Below are 22053 nucleotides of genomic sequence, written 5' to 3' on the forward strand. Positions count from 1 at the left end.
TCTATCGAAGAGGAGAAGTTTGGCCTGAGGGCCTTGGACAAAGATGGTGCCATTCGCATAAACATTAATGAAGACCTTAGAGGAGTGGAGGACCTCCCACCGGGTGCCGCCATTAATGGGAGAAGACGAGAAAGGAGAGTGCACAGAGACCATATGAAAGGTCCATAGGTCTGGTGAGGGAGCGACAAAGAGGATGTCGGTGAAAGTTTGGCTGGAGGAGGCACTGGTATAGGGGTCAGCGATAGGGAGGCCTGGGTTGGAGACCAGGATGTCCTTTTTAAACTTCTTCCTACTAGATTTAGTGAGGAGAGCAGGATAGTCGATAGAGAAGCAGTTAGAGAAAATAGGAGAGACAGAGAGCACCATAGAGGGGTAGGGAGAGGATAGAAGAGGAAGGGAGAGGGAAGGGGAGAATGCTAGGGAAGGACACAAGGCAGGGTGCAAGCAGACGAGGCGAGATAAGTTGAACAATTGGACAAGACGACAGACACTCAGATTGAAAGACTAGGACAATGCAATTTTAAGAGACAGGAGAAAAAAAGACCCACCTAAGTTTGAGAGTCCTAATAGAGTGGAAAAAGGCCTAGATATCACAGTGCAATTTTAAATGCTTTCACAATTCAATTCAAACAGGAAAACACGCCTAAGTTTGAGAGTCCTAATAGAGTCCTATCTGTACCCCAATATTGTGAGTGGCATCTAGTGTGTACACTGTCAGTTCGCTGATGCTCATATTACCAGGTAATCAATGACCCTGCCTTTTTTCATGCAAAGCATTGTTGGTTAAAAAGACTGAAGTGGCTAAAGGAGCAAAGACTAAACTGAACAGTTTTAGCATAAAGTCGTGCTCTTGCTTTAGCCTGACACTAGACTCCTTAGTTTATTTTGCCCTTGGGTTTCCAAAATATCCATGCTGTGCATTCTATCCTTGGGTCACTCACTAGGTAGGAGAACTATAAGGTTCATGCTGCTAAATGCATGGTTCTTATTCAAATGCCATCATTAAGGTTCAAATGTTGATTCGTCACTAAACAGTGTTATGCATAGATCCCACCATGGCCGTCACTTAAAACCTTAGTTGCATACACTTTAATCTTTATACCTTCTTGCCCCAGGACCCAGGACCCAGCACCTGCCTGTCACTCCCACACAGTAAGTATTTAATCCTCCATGGTCTAACTGTAATGTATGCCCTAACTCAAACATTATCCTCCATTTCCGTCCAAAACCAGTTTCCTACCCAGCATCAATGTTGGAACCTAGTTCCAATCTAACATGGTCTTCCACAACTAGCACCTCATAAGTTAGTCTTTGAAACCTGTTTCCTATTCACAATGACATGTTTTAACTTGTGTCCCCATTCACTAGTCATTTGATTTCCCAGTTGCCTTCACTTATTATTTCAGAACTAGTGCCCTATTTCATCTTAATAACATCAACTACATAACATTTCGATACACCAGTTTGGGGTCACAACGCATAATTTTTCAGATGGGGTTCAGGCGCTGTGGGATGACTTTGGTGGTGATGGGCACATTAGGAATATTCTATAACAGGTATGTTTAACTTCCTGGGCTCCTTAACGAGAGGTTCAATACAATAAAGTTGCAGCGCAAATGGGGTTTAAAAATAAAATTGCGGCAAAAAGGCTGTGGTGTGGCCCCCGCAATCCATGTAATGGATGTAGGGGACTCCCCTGAAACCCCCGGACCCATTATACTGCACAAGGGGTGCGGGGAACACCACGCAACCCTTGCTCCCCTTGTGTGGTATAATGTAAACACTTTTACTGGGTCACACCACAGCCTTTTTGCCACCATTGTTTGTCAAAGCTGCCATTTTTTGGCGGCCATATTACTGGATACCCTATGGCGATCTGAGAGAGAGGATGACCTAAAAGCAGGTGTGGTGGGCATGGGCATCTTGGTGGTGTGATGAACATGGAATGCGACTCGTACACAGAGAACTCCTAGTGACTGCAATAGACTTTTATTTAAATAATTAAGAGGGTTGAACAAATGCACGACTGTCCCTGCGCTATCAGGCATTTCCCTAACTCAATCAAAAAGAAGGGTCTGTCCAGTGACAAGGTATCCAAAATGAAATGTCTGGTGTCTGTAATCCTATCCCAGCCCTCACACTTCAAAAGTAACTATAAGGTGCTAAGGGTATTGTCTCTGGCCTGGTAAGTGCACAAATGTTCAAGTTCAAAAGTATGGTAAAGTCCAACAAAAGGTTCCAAATGAACAAAGTTCACAGAACTAGGGGACAACTCTCTTTCCCTTGGTTTTCTTCCACAGGATAAACTGTTCACTTCCTGGGAATTACTCCCTTTCCCAGGTTTCTTTTCACAACACAAGAGTAGTGCAGGTTCTTTGGAAACAGTTCAAATAAATCTGAATCTTAAGAGCATGCGTCTTCCTTATGATTCCCTATACCAAAAAGAAAGGATGTAACTCAAAGGCGAGTCCCAGACCCGCAGCATGCTTGGTATACCCCCCTGCCAGGCCTCTTTCATCCTCAATATTTACTTCACGGTCCCAAGGTGCTTTCTTTATTTTTTTCACTTTCACTTAATAAAGTTAACTTTGCCTGGTATACTCTCCTGCCAGGGCTTTTCCTTGTCTATTTCACTCTCACACTTGGTAACATCCCTCGTAATTATCCTGCCAGGTCTGATATGCATTTCCCCAAGCTTTTGACTTGCAGTCTCTTTCAAATACTTGACTTAGCCTGATAAACTCTCCTGCCAGGACCTCTATGTAGATTTCTTTCTTCTTGTAACATTTGCCCAATATCAATTTGATGCAGTTAGATTAGTTTCCTGTACTTTCCATTACTTGGTTTTCTTTTCTTACATACGGGACCAGCGGTCCATTGCAAAGTCCCTTTCAATGCTTTGCAGGCCTCACTTACTGTCTCTTTTGATATTGGTGTGTATTGGCATTCACCCTCAAGCAACCTTGTAACCATGTCTCCTTCCCCGGGCTTGCTATATGCTTTAGTGATCACTCACAGTTCTCCGTTCTCTCTCCTTTCGGATTGACGGTCTAGCGTAAAGGTATGTCAGTTGCTGTTCCTTTGCTGTGTCTCTTTCTGTGGTACACAGCTCCTTCTGCCACTCACTTTCTGGCGGCAGGACGTTTGCCATTCGCTTTCCCTCATGCCAGCAGAATTTTCTCCAGCACCGCTCTCCCCGGGTCTGCTGGGTTATAGCGTGCTGACCGGCGTGTCTCTAGCTTGCAGCATCACCCGGCTCCAGCACTTTTCCTTCCGTTTCTGTTCTCCTTCGCCTTCTTCAGCTATAGTGGTAGCTGATTTAAATTTCCAGCTTTCAGCTGCATTTCCCCAGTTAGAGCGCCTCCAGCCTCTCTCAGGCACACTGCTGGTGCCCAGGGGTTTACCCCCTTTTTGGGGTCCACAGCAGCTCCCTGGGTTTTCCCAAGCGGTCCCTAGTTCTCTGTAAGGTGTTGGTGTGCAAGGGTTACCCCTTCTCTCCTCTGGAACAGAGATCCAAGGACCCTTCTTTTGCAACAAACAAATCCTGCAACCAGGTCCTCCAGGGAGGGCCCCTCTCACACTTCCTGGGTCTTTCCTTGCTTTTATACTGGCTCTGGCCAATAGATTTTGCGGAAAGACTAGACTGCTGACAGAGGTTCCCATTAGGAGTGATCATCATTCCTCCACTTTGATTCCTCAACTTCCGGGGTACCAGTGGTCCAGGGGTGAATATAGGTTTGTACCACCACACCTCCAATACACCAGAAGGGATCTGAACAGATTGGAACAAGCAAATTATAAACCTCCTTTTCCAATTTTGGTAAAGTGGATGGAACTGCAGGCTCATCTCTGAAAGGTTGTGGATCGTTGGTTAGTTGCAACGCAACGAAAATACAATTAAAGGTAGCAATGGGTGCTCCAATGTCTTTAGGGGGCTTGTGGGCAGTACCAAGGGGACAGGAACACAATCTACCCTGGTGCTCGACAGGGTGGAGTCATCTTCAGGGCGCTTTGCAGGCTTCTGTGACAGAGTTTGAGACAAGAGTCACTGCAGGTTTCAGGTGGCACTACAGTTTGGTGAGCGAAGCTGGACGAACGGCTGCAGGCTGGCCTACACGGCGACTCTGGGTCAGGAATGGTCTCAGTGCTGATCAGCAGTTCTGAAGCACTGGCCAAGATGTCTTGGATGTCTTTAAGCGACGGCGGCTTGACAACTGTCAGTGTTGCAGTCTGTTGCAGATCGAGGCACTCGGCTGGCTCAAAAATGTCTTTTAAGGCGAACTGCGGTAGATGCTAGTTGAGGCATTTCTCCCAGATTTTTCAGTGGGCCTGTGTCGTCCTTTAAAGGTGGACGGCCCAAAGCTCGGGAGTGTGTTGCAGGCAGCTGCCTTGGGCTTGGTTGCAGGTTCAGAGTCCTTCTAGAACACCCTCACCAGGAAGCTTGCTGCGTGCTGGCTAGGTACCGGTTCTGGAGTGGATGGAGGGTCTTCGGAGTTCTTTTATTCCTCTGTTCCCTCAGAGACGTTCAGGGGAGGGATCTTGCTTCCCTCTTTGGGTATCCTGGCCTTCCTCCACTGGCGGAAGATGTAAGGCAGACTGTACCTTCAGCCAGGGTCCAAAGATGAGTTCTTCTTTCTTAATTTTTGTGAAGTCTACAGATGATCTGCCAAAAGAGGGCCTTTTCTAAAGACAAGTTGGTCAAAGTGATTGGTGTAGGCTAAGCCTACCTTAATGAACCATTCCTGGGGTCCCTACCAAAAATCTCCTGTATGTGTGAGGTAATACCATGAGTGCTTTGCAACAGGAAAGGTAAAGGGAGTGAAAACAGGTACAAGGTGTGCCCGGGAACTAAAATGGCAAAATCCTTCTTTCAGCAGAAAGAGCTCTGGGCTCACTCCCTAGTGACCAAGTCCCACCCATCTTCCTGTCTGTTTTCAAAGAGTCTCTCTGGTTAATAGTTCTCCCTGTGTATTCCCTGTTAAAGCGGTAGGTCTCCCTTCAAGATGTGGCGAGACCAGAATCTCCGACTCCTGCGAACCACATTCTCGTACCTTATGAATGGGATCCCAGTAGCGGGGTGGTCTTCTGTAAACAACAGTCCCAGACATGATAGCTCATTGTCATTGATACTGGGGGCGGGAGCTGGCTTCAGATTGGCATAGTTACATATGAAAGGTTGTTGGGTTTCCGGTCTCCTTTGTTAACCTCTGCAGCCAGGCCCCATGTGAGCCGTTTGAAGAACCCTCTACTGGTATGTTAATCACTGCCACCAGCTGCAGGGCCTAACAAAAGAGTAGAGCAGATCCATGGAGTCTTTGTTAATGAATAGGCTGGCCACAGCAGGGGGAAGGTTGCACCTGCATTTCCTGAAGACATTGGGCACTCCTGGCTGTCACATTCCAACTAAATATGAGAGGGCCTACTGTGCCTGTAGCCTGTGTCCACCCAGAGTACACAGGTCTATGAGCTGGCAGGATTTTCTCCAGCACTGCTCTGCCCAGCATGCTGTGTTGCAGCATGCTAACCAGCATCTCTCCAGCTTTATGCGTCTCCCGGTTCTGACACTTTTCCTTCCCGATTCTGTTCTCCTTCTCCTTCACCTCTTTCAGCTGTAGTGGTAGCGGATTTAAACTTCTCACTTTCAGTTGCATTTCCCCAGTGATGGAGCCTCCAGCTTCTGTCTGGCACACTGCTGGGGTCCAGTGGTTCCCAAGGTTCCCCCAGCAGCTGCTAGTTTTCCACAAGGTGTTAGGGTGCAAGGATTACCCCTTCTCCCTTGTGGCACAGCAGTCCAAGGCCCCTTCTTCTCCAACAAATGCATCATGCAACCAGGTCCTCTATGCAGGGCCTCTCTGACACTTCCTGAGTCTGTACTTGCTTTTATACTGGCTCTGTCCAATAGGCTTGGGGGGAAAGACTAGGCTGCTAACAGTGGTTTTTATTCAGAGTGATAATCATTCCTCCAGACCTCACCCTCGTCACAGTATTGATCTTATAACTCTCTTCTGAGTCTTTGGGGATCTCTCTTGTCACAGAACTGGGAAAGGGATCTTCATTTAGGTGGCTCCTATTCTCCCTCATCCCAGTACTTATTAGGGGAATGGTAAGAGAAGTACAATGTATGAGCCTATTAGGACAGGAGCTGTTCTCAGAGTTGTAGGGTGTCCAGGGTCCCTTGATTGGTAGAGATACCACGCTCCATCCAGCAAGCCCATGAGGGTTGTCTCCCCTATATGGGTCTCCCTCGGGCAGTCACCCCCAGGGTTGGGAGCAGGTAGCGGCTGCACTTCCCTGGCCACATGGGAAGAGACTGCGCCCCGTAGCATACAGCAGAGTCGCAAGAAAAATTCGGTCAAGATGTCACATAGCCTCTTCAATACACATGCCTGTAAGGACAAACAGCAACCTGAACTGTAAACAGTTTCCCTAGGTGTTTATACACTGTTCAATCCTGCTACAGTCCTCTTATTGCCATGTGCCCCATAGTATGCTGCAGAGTTCCACAAATAATTTGGCCGAGCCGTCACAAAGTTTCTATCATCTTCAATAATTTCTCTGGCTTCTCTATCCACTCTTCAGTTTCTATTGTCTCTACACTAGACATCTCTGCTCTCAGTACAGTGCCTAAACTACAATTTCTCCTGCATGTATTGCACTGGTCTTCTCTTTCGTCTAACAGACCTCCGCCTGCTGAAGGGCCTTTGCTTCCTACAGTGCTTCAAAGCCATTACCTATGGCACGAGGCTTGATACAAATATAACACAACGGTGCTACAGTACGCACACTATCAGCTGTCACTGGTATGTGCACTGCATCTCTATGGTCTGCATGCTCTCTGTTGCTCCTGCTGTGAAACCTACCTGCAATGTTTGGACAACCCAGCAAGCCCAATATTCACAATGCTCTCCCTGACCCCCCCATTATAGCACCAGTTCAGCTTGGTTGGTACTATCCTATCTCTACCCGGTGTGCACACTTCTGGTTTCCAAAGGACACTTCTCTTTGGTGCCCACACTCCCATCTCCCTTGTATACATGTGCAGCATCTCTGTGCACACCTGCAGTACCACATGTAAATATACAGTACTTTATGCAATCCCTGTGCCGCTTTGGCACACTCCAAGCTCTCCTTGCACAATCCCAGTTACCCATCCACACATCCAACTCTATACGCACACTCTCTGTTCACCACCTTCCAATGTTACCTGCTGAAAATATATTTATGGCAATTAAAAGTGCAAATTCTGCGTCATCCAACTGCAGATCCGTCATTCCCCTGGAGAACTCAAAGATGGGGTTTATGAACTCAAACTGAAGACCTGGAGAAATTAAAGAGAAAAAAAGAGGATGATTGAAGAGCAGTAGTGTAAAGTGAGAAGAGATGCATGGTAGCTACATCAATGGTTCTGTTCCCTCTAGTAGCAGTCCAGGGTGCACCTGCTTACTTACCTCCCCTTTCCTACCTCCAACCTTTCCTGATCTGTTACTGCTGGTACTTGCCCTTCCCCTCACCCTTTGTGTACTCCTTCCTGACTTTCATTACAAAACAAACTTCCTTCTTGGTATAATAAGTCTGTTAGGTGTAGCCAAAGTAAAACAAGGTAATGTATAAAGAGAGGGTGCATAACTGGTCATTGCCGATTATTTGCTGTTCAGTGGGTTGGTTGTATGTGCCATTTTTCAACAAGTGTCAGTCACAGACACATTTTCTATACATTTCTCGTTGCTATGCTCCCCTGCTCTGCTTTTAATGCACTTTCATGTTGGCTTCCTTTTTCTATGCAAAGGTTCTGCCCATTTCCTTCAGCTATGCATAGATCCCATGACCGGTCAACGAGTATCCCCTGAGAGCTTTAACTCTCACTTGCATCAATTAACTTTTAGTACCAACCTAGCAGGAACGAAGATGCAAAATGACTCCTCCTGTTTTTGGAGGTTGTTTTGTGAATTTATTCCCCCCTCGGGCTAGGGGTCTGCCCCCAGTGCCACTCTAAATTCCACCTTGCTTATGCCAGGGCTGCCAGAGTGGATTAAGACAGGAATTGTCCATCCTTGTGCAAAAAGGAGAGAAGTGTGGCGTGATGCCTCAACCTTGACACCTATCGGAGGAGAACATTCTGCATCACATTTCAACCCACCTTTGGTAGAGCCATCAGAGCACCCACTCCCTTTCTTCACTAGACACCCTGCAAGCCCATCACTTGATTCTGCATTGTAAATGTTCTGACCCTGAAGCATGAGTCCCTGTCCTCTTTCTCTCTCATTTAGCAGAAAATCCTTCATATAACCAGATGTCATTTTAGAAGGGAGTGCTTTGTTGCCTATGCATTAAATCCCCTGACCACCTTCCCCCTCAGTATGGCAACCGTTTCTGCCCTCTCTCAGGAGGGATACATTTCCCTTTGTCCCCCTCAGCAATGCGCCACTGACACTTGATCAACCCTTGGTAGCTGGGCCCTTGCCTCCAACATCTAATCATCTCACTCAGATATATGGCCCATTAGAATGAGTGGACCTAGTGTATAGTGACCCCCATGTTTTACTGGACCTCGCAAGTTAGTGTTCTAGTTCATGGTCTTGAGATTCACCTGCTTTGGCGAAATCCTCTCGATTGTAGCTCAGGTCTTTTAGGAAAGTCACACTCTCAATCTCTGGGTTATATCGTCGAGACGTCTCCAGCAACATCACCTGAAACCAAAGCCACACAGGTCATCTAAGTGTATCCCATGGGAGCAGTAACCTAAAGTCATCCTTCCAAGGGAGCAGTCAACCAATCATAATCACACACAGGAGCAGTAAGTCAATCCCATCCTGCCGGGGGGGTGCGGGGGGCTGCCTGCAACTAAGGAAGCAGTCATCAAATCCTAGAGCAATAGAGTGCTAAAATAAACCTAGCCTGCTAAGGAAATGTTCATAAAATCTGACAACAGAGTAGTCATCAAACATTTCACACCAGGAGATTGATCACCCGTGAAGAGAAGAGTCACTGAATACTAGTCTGTTAAGGGGATGGTCATGGAGATCCATTCCATCAAGCGCCCTATCAACCAAACCCATCCTGACATGCAAGCATCTGTACCAACAGGACGATTACCAATTATATCCAGTTATGAAAGATGCCATTCTAGAAATAACTGCTTTTGCAACTGGTTGGGATTCAGGACTATATTATTAAAATGGGATTGGAATTATTAAAATAGATGGGATTGGTTAGCAATCCCATCAAATTAAAATAGCTGCTAGTCTAGCAAGAGAAAAGTCAACTCCCAACCAGTTAAAAAAGCTGTTCTTCTAGCAAGGGTGAAATTACCAATCCCATTCAGCCAATGAAGCACCATTCTAGCATGGGAGCAGTCACCATTCTCATTTGGTCAAGGAAACAGATTGCCAAACCCAATTCTCTCTTTCTGTAGAAATCAAGGAAGTGTGTACAGGGACTCAATAACCCACCTGATCTGCATGTGATTTAAATGACATTTTACTGTCACTTGCAACTCCTAAATGCATGTATAAAGCAGCGCAGTTCCATTCAGTACTTAGCCTTTTTTTAGTGAGTTATATTTCAGTATACTGTGAGGCCCAGAAGCAGGGTTTATAAAATAGTTCTGTCACCCAGTGCCCAACCCCAAGTATAGTGATCTACAATACAGCATACAGTCACACACCACCTGCAAAGATGTGTGAACAGTATAATAAATATAATGTCATCTGCAAGGATATAAGAACAGTATACCACCACCCAGTGCCACACACTGACCTAGCGCCCACTTTAGCTGTAAAGTCATATTACACAGGACTGTCACCCACCTCACCTCCTGGGATGTATACAAAAACACTGTCTGCACTGGCCACCTGGGGGCGCATGAATGAGTTTTCCCTCCGTGTGATCTCCAGCCCAGTGGTCTGTAAAATGGCCTGAGCCCCTGTTTCTGGACCGCCCCCCCCCCCCTCTGAAGAAAATTGCGCAGACGTGTGAGGGGCCCATCCCTCCCACAGAAAAAATCCCGGAGAAAATCGGACATGGGAAGGGACTCAAATAACCAAAGAAAGGTGACGACGCCAGAGGGTGTATTCCCTCGAAAGTGAAACGAAAACTAGCACTGGTCACGTCTCTCAGTGACCCTGTGAAGCGGCCTGCTGTGTGACAACTATCCTCAGCAGCTACATGAGACCCGACCCCCACCGCTGAATCATCTTCCCCGTCGGGTGCAGTGGTGACAAAATCAAGGTAACACCACTGGAGGCACCCCCGGTGAACTGAAGACTGTGCCCCAACGCATCCACAGAACCCCTTCAACTGGCACGCACGGAAGTCCAAAGTGCCCGAAAGACAGTGAAGGTGGGCGGCCGACCGTTCCCGCCACCTGAGAAGGCCCTCCCCACCCCACCCCACCCCACCCCACCGGGGCGGCCTCGCAGTGCTGGGGACAGAACACTACGCTGTGCTGTGCCGAACGTATTGAGAGCACGCCGGACTGCGGGCGGCAGTGCGAATCAGCCGCAACGTAGCACAATACAACACGGTGAGTGCAATCCACTGGCCCCCTTCTTGCCAACAAGCACCCCGAAGGGCTTCTGTCAAGGCTGCCACCGGGGGAGAACTGACCTGGAGTACCAATACAAGCATTGCTAATAGTGAAGAATCACACAGCCCTATTACGGGAACCAACACGTGGGCTGCCCCAAATAAGGGCTCTCGGACAAGCACAGTGGACCATACAACACCGGCCAAGAGGGGGAAGGGGAAGAATGGACAGAGATCCCAACCCCCCACGAACTTAGATCGGTGGACTCCATAGTGTGCCACACAGAAAGACCCTCCCAACTTCATGGCTTAATACCCGACATGGCCCCGGGCACACTGTATCATAACGGTCAGTGAAGGTGACTCACTGGTCCCGAAACATGGACTCCTTGACTACCTTCCACAACACAGAAGGACCGCACGTGGTCTACTTAAAAAACACAAGCAATTGAGGAACCGCTAACCCCTCATCACACGGACACCCCTGCCACCCTCAAGGGAAAGAAGGGGAAAAAAAAGAGGAGACAAAAAGCACCCAGACAACCGCCTCCACTGTAACAGAGTGGGGAGGGAATAAAAAAAGTACAGGAGCTCGCATTATAATACGCTGTGCGTGGAGCGCTACTCTGACGGTCCTCCAATAACTGCCCACATACAGAGGTGAGGTGAAGTGGCGCATTCTCAAAACCCACGAGACCACGCAGTGACCTGGCCTTGGAAACCGGCAGACTACCTCAATACGCTGGACGTCCCTCCCTACCCATGCTGAACTCGTAAAACCCCCTTTGAACTCAAGAGACTCCCACTTCCTAGTATCTGTGCAACTGTAGGAGATCTCCTCTCCTGGAATCAATTTGAAGGTACTTGAACCGGCGCAGTGTGTGAACATATAACAAAATACCAAAAAAAAAAGGAAGAAAAACAGTCATCCTGCACGACTCATGCACTAAAGACAGCGCAAAGCAAGTCGGAGGTCCCCACACATGGTAGATTGGCCTTCCACCCTCAGAGCAGCAGGGAGACGACGTACTCCTGGAATCACACTAAAGTCGCCAGAGACTAACTCCGAAACGGAGGGTTGGCCCCGACTAACGGGGCGAGTTACTCCTCCGCCACAGTAGACCCTATATGAACATTAGGGGAAAACTAGCCAAATTCACCTACAGGTACTCCCAACCATCCCAAGTTACAGACGATATGGATAAAGTGACCATGGAAACATCCACGTCAGAGGCTACGGCGACAAAGGGAGATATTGCTGCCCTCCTGAATGAGATAAAGACGATGGGAGCCAACATAGGGGGCAAGATAGAGAACACAGCGGATGGATAAGATCAAGGAGAGACTTGAAAGAGTCGAAAGCAACCAAGCCCCCATAGATACCCTTGAAACCCAGATGGGCTCCCGAATAAGAGAGATTGAACAAAGGGAGGAGGAATTCCGACTAAAAATGGATGACTTGAAAAATCGAGAGAGAAGAAACAACCTTTGCTTTTTTGGCATCCCTGAACACGAAGGTGAGATGGAAGGGCACCACAAGAAAACAATCCATAATATCATCAAAATATTGGTTGCAGTTGAAGACATTGACAAACCCAAAACTGAGTGGGTACATAGGGCTGGTGGACCTACAGGTGGCCCAAGATCCGTCCTAGCGAAGTTCCACAGGTATCAGGATAAAGCGAGGATTCTTGAGAAAGCCAGAAACGGGGGCCAGCTCACCCTCAGGGGGCGTATATCATCATCTTTCAGGATCTATCGACACTGACCTTGGCATTGAGGCAAATGTGCGGCCCTCTCACAAAATGGCTCAAGGAACGAGGAATTTGATACAGATGGGGTTACCCCTTCTCCCCATCATTTGAACATGAAGGAAAGAAAATATGACTAAAATCGGAGAGAGAGATTCGTGACTGTAACGCTAAGCTACTGGAAACGCGTCCAGAAAGAGGAGAACGTGAAGAAGCAGGACAGAGTACCAGATGCTAGGAACTCCAAGGACCACAAAGGAAAAGAGTCAAGTGATCTAGGAAATACAGACGAGGCAATGCCACACCGGATTGCGATAAGTGAAGGAGATGGTCCGCTAAAACGTAATCTACACATCGGACACCAAGCGGCAAGGACAGATGGAGGAAGGAGACCTGAATGTGTCAGACCGCTTCAAGTGTGAATGGAATAAGTAGACGCTCAAATTGGGTAGCCCTCCCTGAAAGGAGAGCGGTCAACCTACCGATGATAAGCAGCAAAGTCGCTTGGGTCATCACATATCCTTTCAGAGATTTGATATTTGGTTTTGGGAGTTGAGAAGAGGGGACGGAAATGGGGCTCAAATTGAATTGAGATTATTAAATAAGGACCGTGAGGTAATGGACCCCACTGGTTGTTCGACGCTGGATCCACTTTTCCAACTGATCCAGATCGAACACCATCACCAAGAAATGGAGGATGGAGGAGGGAGGGAGAGAAGAGAGGGGGGATGGAGGGAGAGGGGTCGGCCGAGAAGGGACCTTACACTGACACTTACATAGACACACATATGGTACACAGATGCCCTGACGAGGCGTCAACTGATGATGAAGGGTCCTCCAAAAGGTACGAAAACAAATGGCAGTTAACATAGACCAAAGGCTGGGAGACCTCCACAGGGTGGGGACATTAAACGTCAAGGACCTTTACTCTCCGACAAAGAGATCCCTAGTAAATCGTGGGACAATTGGACATTCTCTTTCTGCAAAAAACAAAATATGCCAAGGGAGAGGAACAGAAAATTCTGGGGGCACGTGCAGGATTAGAATTCTGGCGGTCCGGACCTCTGTGAAGGGGAGGAGTGGGGATACTCATCCGTAAACAACCAGGCTTTGTGAGCTCCAAGATATGGGGGGACATTGAAGGGCGGGCCTTGCTCATCGCAGGCACTGTGGGAAAGGTAAACATCACCCTTGCAACCATTTATGCCCCCAACACGGGCCAGGCAAAATACCTGACGAAGACAGTTCCTAAAGTTATGCTAGAAGCAAACGGACAAGTCCTCTTGGGTGGGGACTTATGGGCGGATGGGAATGCGAGGGATCCCACTGAAGGAGGGCGCTGTCACGGTCCATACCCCCACACATCAGGTGCAGACCAACCTGCCCAAGACTTTGACTTCCATAAGGGCCTTTAAGGCCCCAAAGACTCTCTCGGGGGCCTCCTGGACTTGGTCCTGGCACCGTTGGCGCCAGGCTCATGCTGCCATCACCAACATGGCAAGTTTCAAACTAAGTGAAGCACGTGTGGACCAATATGAGGCAGGCTGAAGGGACTACTTGCCTAGTGAACTATTTGCTTGGGTGTGGTTGCTGGGACTACTTTACCTGGGGACTACTTTCTGAAGGCTATATAAACCACGCCTTTAGTACAGAACACGCTTCACGTTATTCTGCACTCCTGCAGCGTTGCACTCACTCCATCTGTTACCTTCAGGCCAGTCTGCTACAACACCAGTCCACTTTCTTCTCGAGCAACCTGCAAAGGAAGGAAAAGACATCAGGTTAGCCGCGTTGGTCAAGATTCCACAACGCTAATCAGCGCATCGTTCATACCTACCTGAGAGCTGCTCTTTCCGGCGAACCAACGAACCTCCATCTCTCGACCGCTCCCATCTTTCGCCCACCGCTCCGGAGTCGCTGCACCTGTCGGATGCAAGAAGAAACATCAGGTTAGCGCATTTTGGGGAAAAGCCACTTTGAACAGTCAACTCATTGCAGCGTCATACTCACCTGAAGGCCGCTCCTACTAGCGATCCCGCTAGTCTTCACCACACGGTCCGAGGTCCAGCACCTGCAATACAAGAGCAGCAGGTCAGTCGCACAGAAGAGCAATAGCGCATATAAAGACTTATCACAGAACGCTTGTGTAAACTTACCTTTTCTTGGAACAACAACTCTGTGTTCTATGTACTTTCGCAACAAAGGAAAACCTACAAGGGAAGGACAACAAAGTGAAACTTGTGCAATTTGAACTCTTTGGCGAACCATATAGATGGTTAAGACTTACCCATTGAATCCATGTTATCTGAGACTCGACAGGATCAGTGAAGTAACTGGATCCTATAACTCTACGCACCCCTGCATACTGTTGCAGGATGGAAAGCCTGCCATTCTTGAAACGAAGGTGAGACATAGCAGAGGGGGTTTCAGAAGACCACGGGGGGCGGGTGTGGGTCTTCCATCTAACAGTTGGGTAACGTTTCATTTAACCATTTAAGCGCACCTTCGTGACGGCGCGGATACAGAGGAGACACGTGAAACCATTTAACAACAGATCTGCCAGTCCCGTTCGGCGCCCCTGTGGAGACCAGGTGAGCGTAACAGGCGCAGGGAAGTTACATGTTTGATATATATGATCTTAGAGACGTATGGCGGTATCTCCACCCAAATGAGCAAGGGTATACCTTCTACTCCACCCCCCACAACACCTTTACTAGGATTGATTACATATACTTAACAGGTGAAATATGCAATGCCACGAAAAAGGTCCGATATCATAACAATCACCTGGTCGGATCATGACATGGCTGGGAGAAATTTCCCAGGAAAGGCTGGACGGGGCGGTGTAATGAATCGCTCTGGAAAGACCCAAGCTTTAAAACAGAGATGGAAACTGAAATTATTGAATATATAGAGACAAATAACACAGGGGAAGTGTCCAAACTAGTGGTATGGGAAGCTGGAAAGGCGACCTTCCAGGGAGTCCTGATCAGAGAGAGTGCTAGGAAGAAAAGAGAAAGACACCTGATCGAAAATAAACTTAGGAAGGCAATCTATCACCTGGATAGGGAGGCGAGGGACGACGAAAGCAGATAACATGGTGGAGGCAAAGAAAAAGAGGGAAGGGCTTCACCTTCTAGAACACGGAATGATAGCCCGTAAACTACAACTTTTGAGACAGAAGTTCTATAAGGAAGGGGATGGGGCGGATTCTCTCTTAGCAACCAGGTTACATGCACAACAGACACAGCGGAAGGTCCTGGAAATACAGAATCAAGACACCCACCCCATCATTTCTAACACAGACATTCCTGAGGCCTTTACCAACTTTTACGAGACCCTGTATAGATCTGAAACCCACCTTGAAGAGTCAGACACTGATCAGTATCTATCCTCTATGAAAATTCTGCAAATAAAATATGCAGAACGCCAGCCATTAGAAGGTCCGATATCAGAAGAAGTCATCCAAAATGCGGTCAAAAGCCTGTCATTGGGCAAATATCCTGGTGAAGATGGCTTCTCCGCGGTGGTTCTATAAAGCCTTCCTCTCCCCCCTTATTCCTTTTATGGTAGAACTATTTAACGAGATCCTGGACACTGGAAGAGCCCCGAAATCTTTTGTTCTGGCTCTGGTCTCCCCAAAGAAGGCCGTGACCCTAAACAATGCGGGTCGTACCGTCCGATGTCCCTATTGAACATAGATGCCAAAATATATACCAGAATCCTTGTTGCCCGACTAGAGATATATATGCCACGTCTAATACATCCGGACCAGGTCGGCTTTATACTTGGCAGACAAGGTGCTGACACTATGAGAAAGACCCTACACTTAATTAACGAGTCTCAAACCATGAAAAACGACCCAGTTCTCCTCTCAGTGGATGCAGAGAAAGCCTTTGATAAGGTGGAATGGGGCTTCCTGAAGGCAGTCCTCCGCAAAGTGGGAATAGGTACGAAACTTAGAGGAGGGATCCAGGGATTGTACACATCACCCAAGGCCTCTGTCCTCGTCAACGGCAAATAAACTAGCTAGTTTGAATTAGGTAGAGGAATGAGACTGGGATGCCACTCTCTCAGCAATTCTCTTTGCCCTCTCTGTAGAGCCCCTAGCCCAGAAACTAAGAGAAAACCCTCAGGTCGAAGGACTCAAACTGGGGTCCACGGAGTATAAAGTCGCCCTATATGCAGACGACTTGCTATTGCATGTCTCAAACCCTATATCTTCGATCCCCAGAGCGATCCAGTTAGAGTATGGCACCCTCTCAGGTTTTAAAATCAATGAGGCCAAATCAATCCTGTTTCCCCTGCATGAAACCACACCAGCAGACGTAGATAGACTCTCCCCTTTAGGTCTTATCCTTGAAAACGTCAAGTTTAAATACCTAGGCATACAGGTCACAAGAGACATAACTAAACTTTACGAGGCTAATTTCCCGCCTCTCCTTCAAAAATTCCAGGCAGACTTAACCAAATGGAGGAAACTTACAATATCATGGATGGGGAGACTTAATGCGATAAAAATGGCATGTCTCCCTTGCTTCCTTTATCCCTTACAAATGCTCCCCATAAGGATACCAAACACCTTTTTGAAGAAGCCAAAAGGGCCTCAGTGAAGTTCTTGTGGGATGGCAAGAGACCAAGGGTAGCTTATGACACCTTGATATTACCTAAAGATAATGGAGGGATGGGACTACCAGACTTGAAAAAATATTATGTAGCAGCTCAACTCCGAATTCTGATCCCCCACCTATGGAATAGTAAAGAACCCCAATGGGTGACAATGGACAATCACTACCTACCACCGGCGATGGTCTCAGAGTGGCTATGGGTCCCGAGAACTAAATTTAGTGCAGAGACTAAGAGACCATCCAATATTGGGAACCATCTGGGAGATATGGAGGGCAAGAAGAGAAATGGTGGGTATAACCCATGGCCGTCCCCCCTGAGTCATATATGGGCCCCTGGGATCAGATAAAATATCCCAAATCTAGACAGATTTCAGACTTGGTTCAAAGCAGGTCTGGAAAGAGCAGGTCAACTCTGGAAATGGGTGTCCTTCATTACGATTGTTGAACTAGGTGAGAATTTAGGGCTGGACCCCCTCCCTGTCTTCCACTTCTTATAGATCAAGGGAGTTATGACAAGGGTCGAATGGAAAAACTAAGTCGATGGAGAACTCAACCCCTTCGAGAAACTCCAGAACAGAAATGAAGGGCTTAATATCCGCTATGTATAGAGAGCTAGTCGAGGCGGGAGGGGGCTCTACATCGCAACTAAGGAACAGATGGGAGAGGGACTTTGGGGAAGAGATAGACCCAAGCATGTGGGCGGAGATGTGGAGATGTGCAGGGCGGCACCCCAAACCTTATAGTCTGCCAATACAAGCTCCATGCAATAACATTATTGCACAGATGGCAATATGACCCCCTCAGACTTTCCAGAATGTTTGTCACTAAGCCCATTGTGTTGGCGTAAGTGTGGGGAAATAGCGGACTATTGGCACATGTGGTGGAACTGCCCCAGAATTAAGATCTAGTGGAGTGAGTCTTGGATGGATCAAGGATCTCGACGGAATCACAAGGACTGCAGATCCCTTTTCAGTCCTGTTTGGGTTTGAGCAAGGGGAAGATGAAAGAGAGAAAATCAAGGGACTAGCAGCCCCACTTATGATTAGCAGCCTGTGCTGCCTCAGTCACTAAATGGAAGTCTGAGGAAACCCTGAGCAAAAGTGAAGGGGTGAATGTTGCATCAAACATATGCATCATGGAAAAGATAACTGGAACCCTGCATGGAAAATCGACCCAATGCGATATATTGTGGGGAGACTTTGTAAGCAAGTATATGCCAGGGACCACCCAGTAGACTGTGTTCTGCATTCGGAAAACTACACACCCCCTTCCTGGGGAGAATACCCTACCCTGTTATGCTGCGGAAAACAAATAACATGATCCAAAGGACCCCATACTTCATATAACTAATGTCAGTGTACAGACTAGATGTGTCATAATGAAGGCCGAACAAGGATCTACTCTCTATTCCTGGACTATATATATATAAGTTAACGGTTGCTCTTAGACAGGAATGGAATATTTTAGGCGGGAGGGGTGAGAAAGGGGAAAGTTATTTTTTGATTAAAGTACATGTTGTTTCCACAAATGTTTATCTTGGGGATGGACATGTTGCACACAGATATGGTTTGTTTGATCAGTACATTCTCTGAACATTGTTTTGGAAATGTGCTCCTACATAACTTTGAAAATGTCAATAAACTTAAATTTAAAAAAAATAAATAAAATAAAAAATAAAACACTGTCTGCAAGTTTGCCCATCATGCTGTCATAGATAAACTGGTTTTTATTTGAATGCAACTCCCTCTGCCTGCAAAAGTGTAAAATCTTCCAAGACTAAATTTGGCACCAATTGATCTTTGAAGCGGAACAATATGTTGACAGTAAAGATGTCTTCTGAGACCAACCTTACGTTAGAATCAATCAGGATTTTAATGGTGAATCTCGGCGCATTCCTTTCCTCGTCAGCCTCAATCTTTTGTCTCATTAGAAGGATGATGGTGTCAGAGGAGCAAAGAAGGTTCAGGGCTAGATCTGGAGGCTTATCTGAAATCTAATTGAACATCACCTTCCCACCGATGATCTTCAAGGTAACAGTCTTTGGTCATTTCAGAGATTTAATCTTGTTTATCCCTTCATAATTTGAAATTCACACAAAGTGAATTCTTCTCCACGCATATTTTTATGTTTTGGAATGTTATTATGGCTGTCCAAACACTGAGTTCACCATCCAGAGCATCAGCAGGAACTTCTGAAAGTGGCCCCAACCCCGACATGGTTCTGTTAGGAAATGTATCTTGCCACCCCAGTGAAAACGTCTCGATTAGAAACATACTTCTGCTTGTGCTTGAGTGCAAGTAACAGATTACACCAATCCAGTCTGTCCTTTTATTAAAACATGGATGGGCACTACTGCCATGGACAATTCTTTATTATGTCCTCTGAGGTATGTGACAGCAAAACAAAGCGGAGAAATAAATTTGGTAGCCTGAAGTGGTCCTAAGCTGATGGATTTAAGGGACAAGGGAGTGCCCATCGCCATGTGGCAGAGTTGTTTGCACGGTAGAGCCAGTGAGGAATGCAGATTAGGGTGCAAAAATGAGGCATCCTGAAGAAGTTCGGCATAATGTAACAGGCTAGGTCAAGTGTTTCCTTTGCTGGCATTCTAGTCGAGAAGGTTTGGTGCAGAAGAGACTTGCAGCAGCACAGGCAGAACAGGTAGCGATTCCCTGTGATGCTAACCAGAAGTAAGACAGTGTCACTTAAAAGGGCTGCCTAGCTGCAACATGGTAAACCTTGTAAGGAAGGCATGTTATCAACAGTAATACAGACACAAGTGACCACAGTTTAAGGGTGTTTATTGAACTTAAGAAGGGTTTGAAAAATACCTATCTAATACTAAATCTACAGATGGGAGCAAGCTACGACCATCACATAATAATAATAATGCAGTCCTGGTGGTGTCTTGTCAAAATAAAAGGGCCTATACTAATAAACCTATTGCCAATGTTTACCTCTAAATACAAATAGTGTGGGAAACTACGTTACGAAAAAGAAAGAAGAGTTCACAAAGCTATATGTCAGGATGTTCAGGCTGTTGGCCACCCTTCCCCTAGTTTACAGCATGGGATAAGGCAGTGCACTACACTCTCTGGCTTCTCTAGCACTAGGATACAGTTCAATCATTAGCAACAGGGCATTCTGTGACCAGCCTCTGTCTTTCAAAGTCTCTTCATCGAGAGGGCCTGATACGTCAAATAAACAATATGTTCTTTTCCTCTTTCAGATTTTCACAAGTACTCAATTTCTTAGACTATTCCCTTCGGATTACCCTCAGCCAGGCTCAGATCCTCTCAACTGAATGTTCTTCACCTTGGACCCCCCTTATTTGGGCTCAGATTCTTCTCTTATCACAATGATTTTAATCCCGAGTGTCTCTGTTCACTCCGGATCCCCCCTCAGCAGGGCTCAAATCCCAGATCCTCCTGAACCGGACTCAGATCAACTTCTTACACCTTTTCATCAATTATCGAAAACATTTGAATGTGCATGGGATTTTGCTTGACGTGTTGCAGGACGACTTCGATTTCACAATTCTTTATCACTTTCCACATTTGCCACCCTTCAGCTGGATACCTAACAGAGACTTTTGAATGAGCACCCACGTGGTACCGGACCACTGTCTACGGTATTGTATCTTGGCTTCAAAGTACAATCACTCATCTGCTTTTCAATTATGTTTGCATTGCTAGCTACATACGCTTCATACACTGTTCTCTTCAGTATTCACTATACAATGTTGCCGCTTGCAACGTTGGCTTCTACACAGACCGGTCTGTTATCAGTCTCCCCAACTCACCGGCTGTGCAGACTTCACTGGCGTTGCTGTGGTGTAGGAGCCAAGGACAGTACCACAGCGGCAAATGATTCTCCCCGCCTTGACTATCGACACAGGAGAGCCCCAGATACCTCCGACACACAATGTATGATTCTTCAGCCTCGACTCTGGGTCTTACGTTTCCTATTCTCGAAGGTTTGTGAAAGTAACAGTCTTTCGTTGTAAAGGTCAAGGGCACTTCCCTCCTTGCAATCCTCTTCGGTCTTGCCATCTTGGAACTGCTGCTTCCTCATGCGCTTTCCCTCGCTCAGAGTGTGCTTTCGTGCTCCGTCTTTTATCCGTGTGTGGGGAAGTGTGATGAAGTCAGGTGTGTGTAATGATCAGTAATTGCCTGACCCTACCTGACCATTGTATTGGGACATGTCAGGTATACGGCTCGGGTGTTAGTCCGTTTTCTCTCACAGTGAGCTGTCCACAATAAAGTGTTCATGTTAGAAAAGGGGGGTCGGGGCTGAGTTCCTAAGTATCCTACCTGGTAGGATGGGGTAAAGGCGTTACAGGGAAAGGAACACAGCGTCTCACCATCCAATGTCCCACTTCTACTCCCCGAAGACCACTCACCCAGGTGATCCTCCAGCACTGGTCCACCGCCAGGAACTGGATTTAAAAGCGATGGCAGTGTCCTGGCCACCTGGATGACAGATCCCCGGGGACTAGCGGGTGAGACACCTTCTGGTGTCTCACACCCCTGAATTAGGCAATGCAATGTGCAGGGTGGTGGGCAAGTAACAATTGCAGATCCGTGGCAAGCACGTATGCTCTATAATTACGATAGAGGACCAGGAAAGAGGCGGCCTATAAAACGTAGGTCCAAAGGAATAGGGATGGCATGGCGAATAGGAGCAGGCTGAGAGAAAGGAGCAACATGCGCAGCGCATGGTGGTGGAAGAAGTGCAGAGAAAAGGAGAAGCACAAAAGATTAGACAAAAGGTGTGAAGGAGAAGATTTAGAGAAGAAGAGGTGGAAAGAGTGAAATGGAGGCACTGGAAAATAGAGCAACAGTGAATAGGAGGCATACGTGGGAGCAAAAGTGCAAAAGAGAAGAACCCATGAGAGGGTGAAAGAATAACAGAGAAGGTGAATGCCAGCGAGAAAAGAGAAAGTACCCGCAAGAGTGGAATGATAATCGAGAAGGTGGAACTCGGGGAGAAAAGAGAAGTCCCTGTAAAAGATCCGAATAATAACAAAGAAAGTGAAATCCAGAGGGAGTGAAGATGAGAAGTACAGGGGCGAGAGCAGAAAAGTAAAAGAGAAGGTAAAAGATACAGAGAATAAGAGAAGTACTCGAGGGACAGGGGAAAAGGTTTAAGTT

At 47.0% G+C, this 22053-nt stretch overlaps 1 protein-coding gene across 2 annotated transcripts in view; it reads right to left on the reverse strand.

Moving 5' to 3' along the window:
- NR1H3 (nuclear receptor subfamily 1 group H member 3) overlaps window positions 1-22053 on the reverse strand; it is a 608088-nt gene that overhangs the window by 155801 nt on the left and 430234 nt on the right. For both annotated transcript variants that reach the window (XM_069623157.1, XM_069623158.1), the window contains 2 exons: window positions 8588-8687; window positions 7205-7318 (listed from right to left, as the gene is read on the reverse strand). In XM_069623157.1, the coding sequence (XP_069479258.1) occupies window positions 7205-7318; window positions 8588-8687 (214 nt within the window). The remainder of the gene's footprint in view (window positions 1-7204; window positions 7319-8587; window positions 8688-22053) is intronic.

Source organism: Ambystoma mexicanum, chromosome 11, assembly GCF_040938575.1.
Source record: "Ambystoma mexicanum isolate Mex_15411 chromosome 11, UKY_AmexF1_1, whole genome shotgun sequence".
NCBI classification, from domain to species: domain Eukaryota; kingdom Metazoa; phylum Chordata; class Amphibia; order Caudata; family Ambystomatidae; genus Ambystoma; species Ambystoma mexicanum.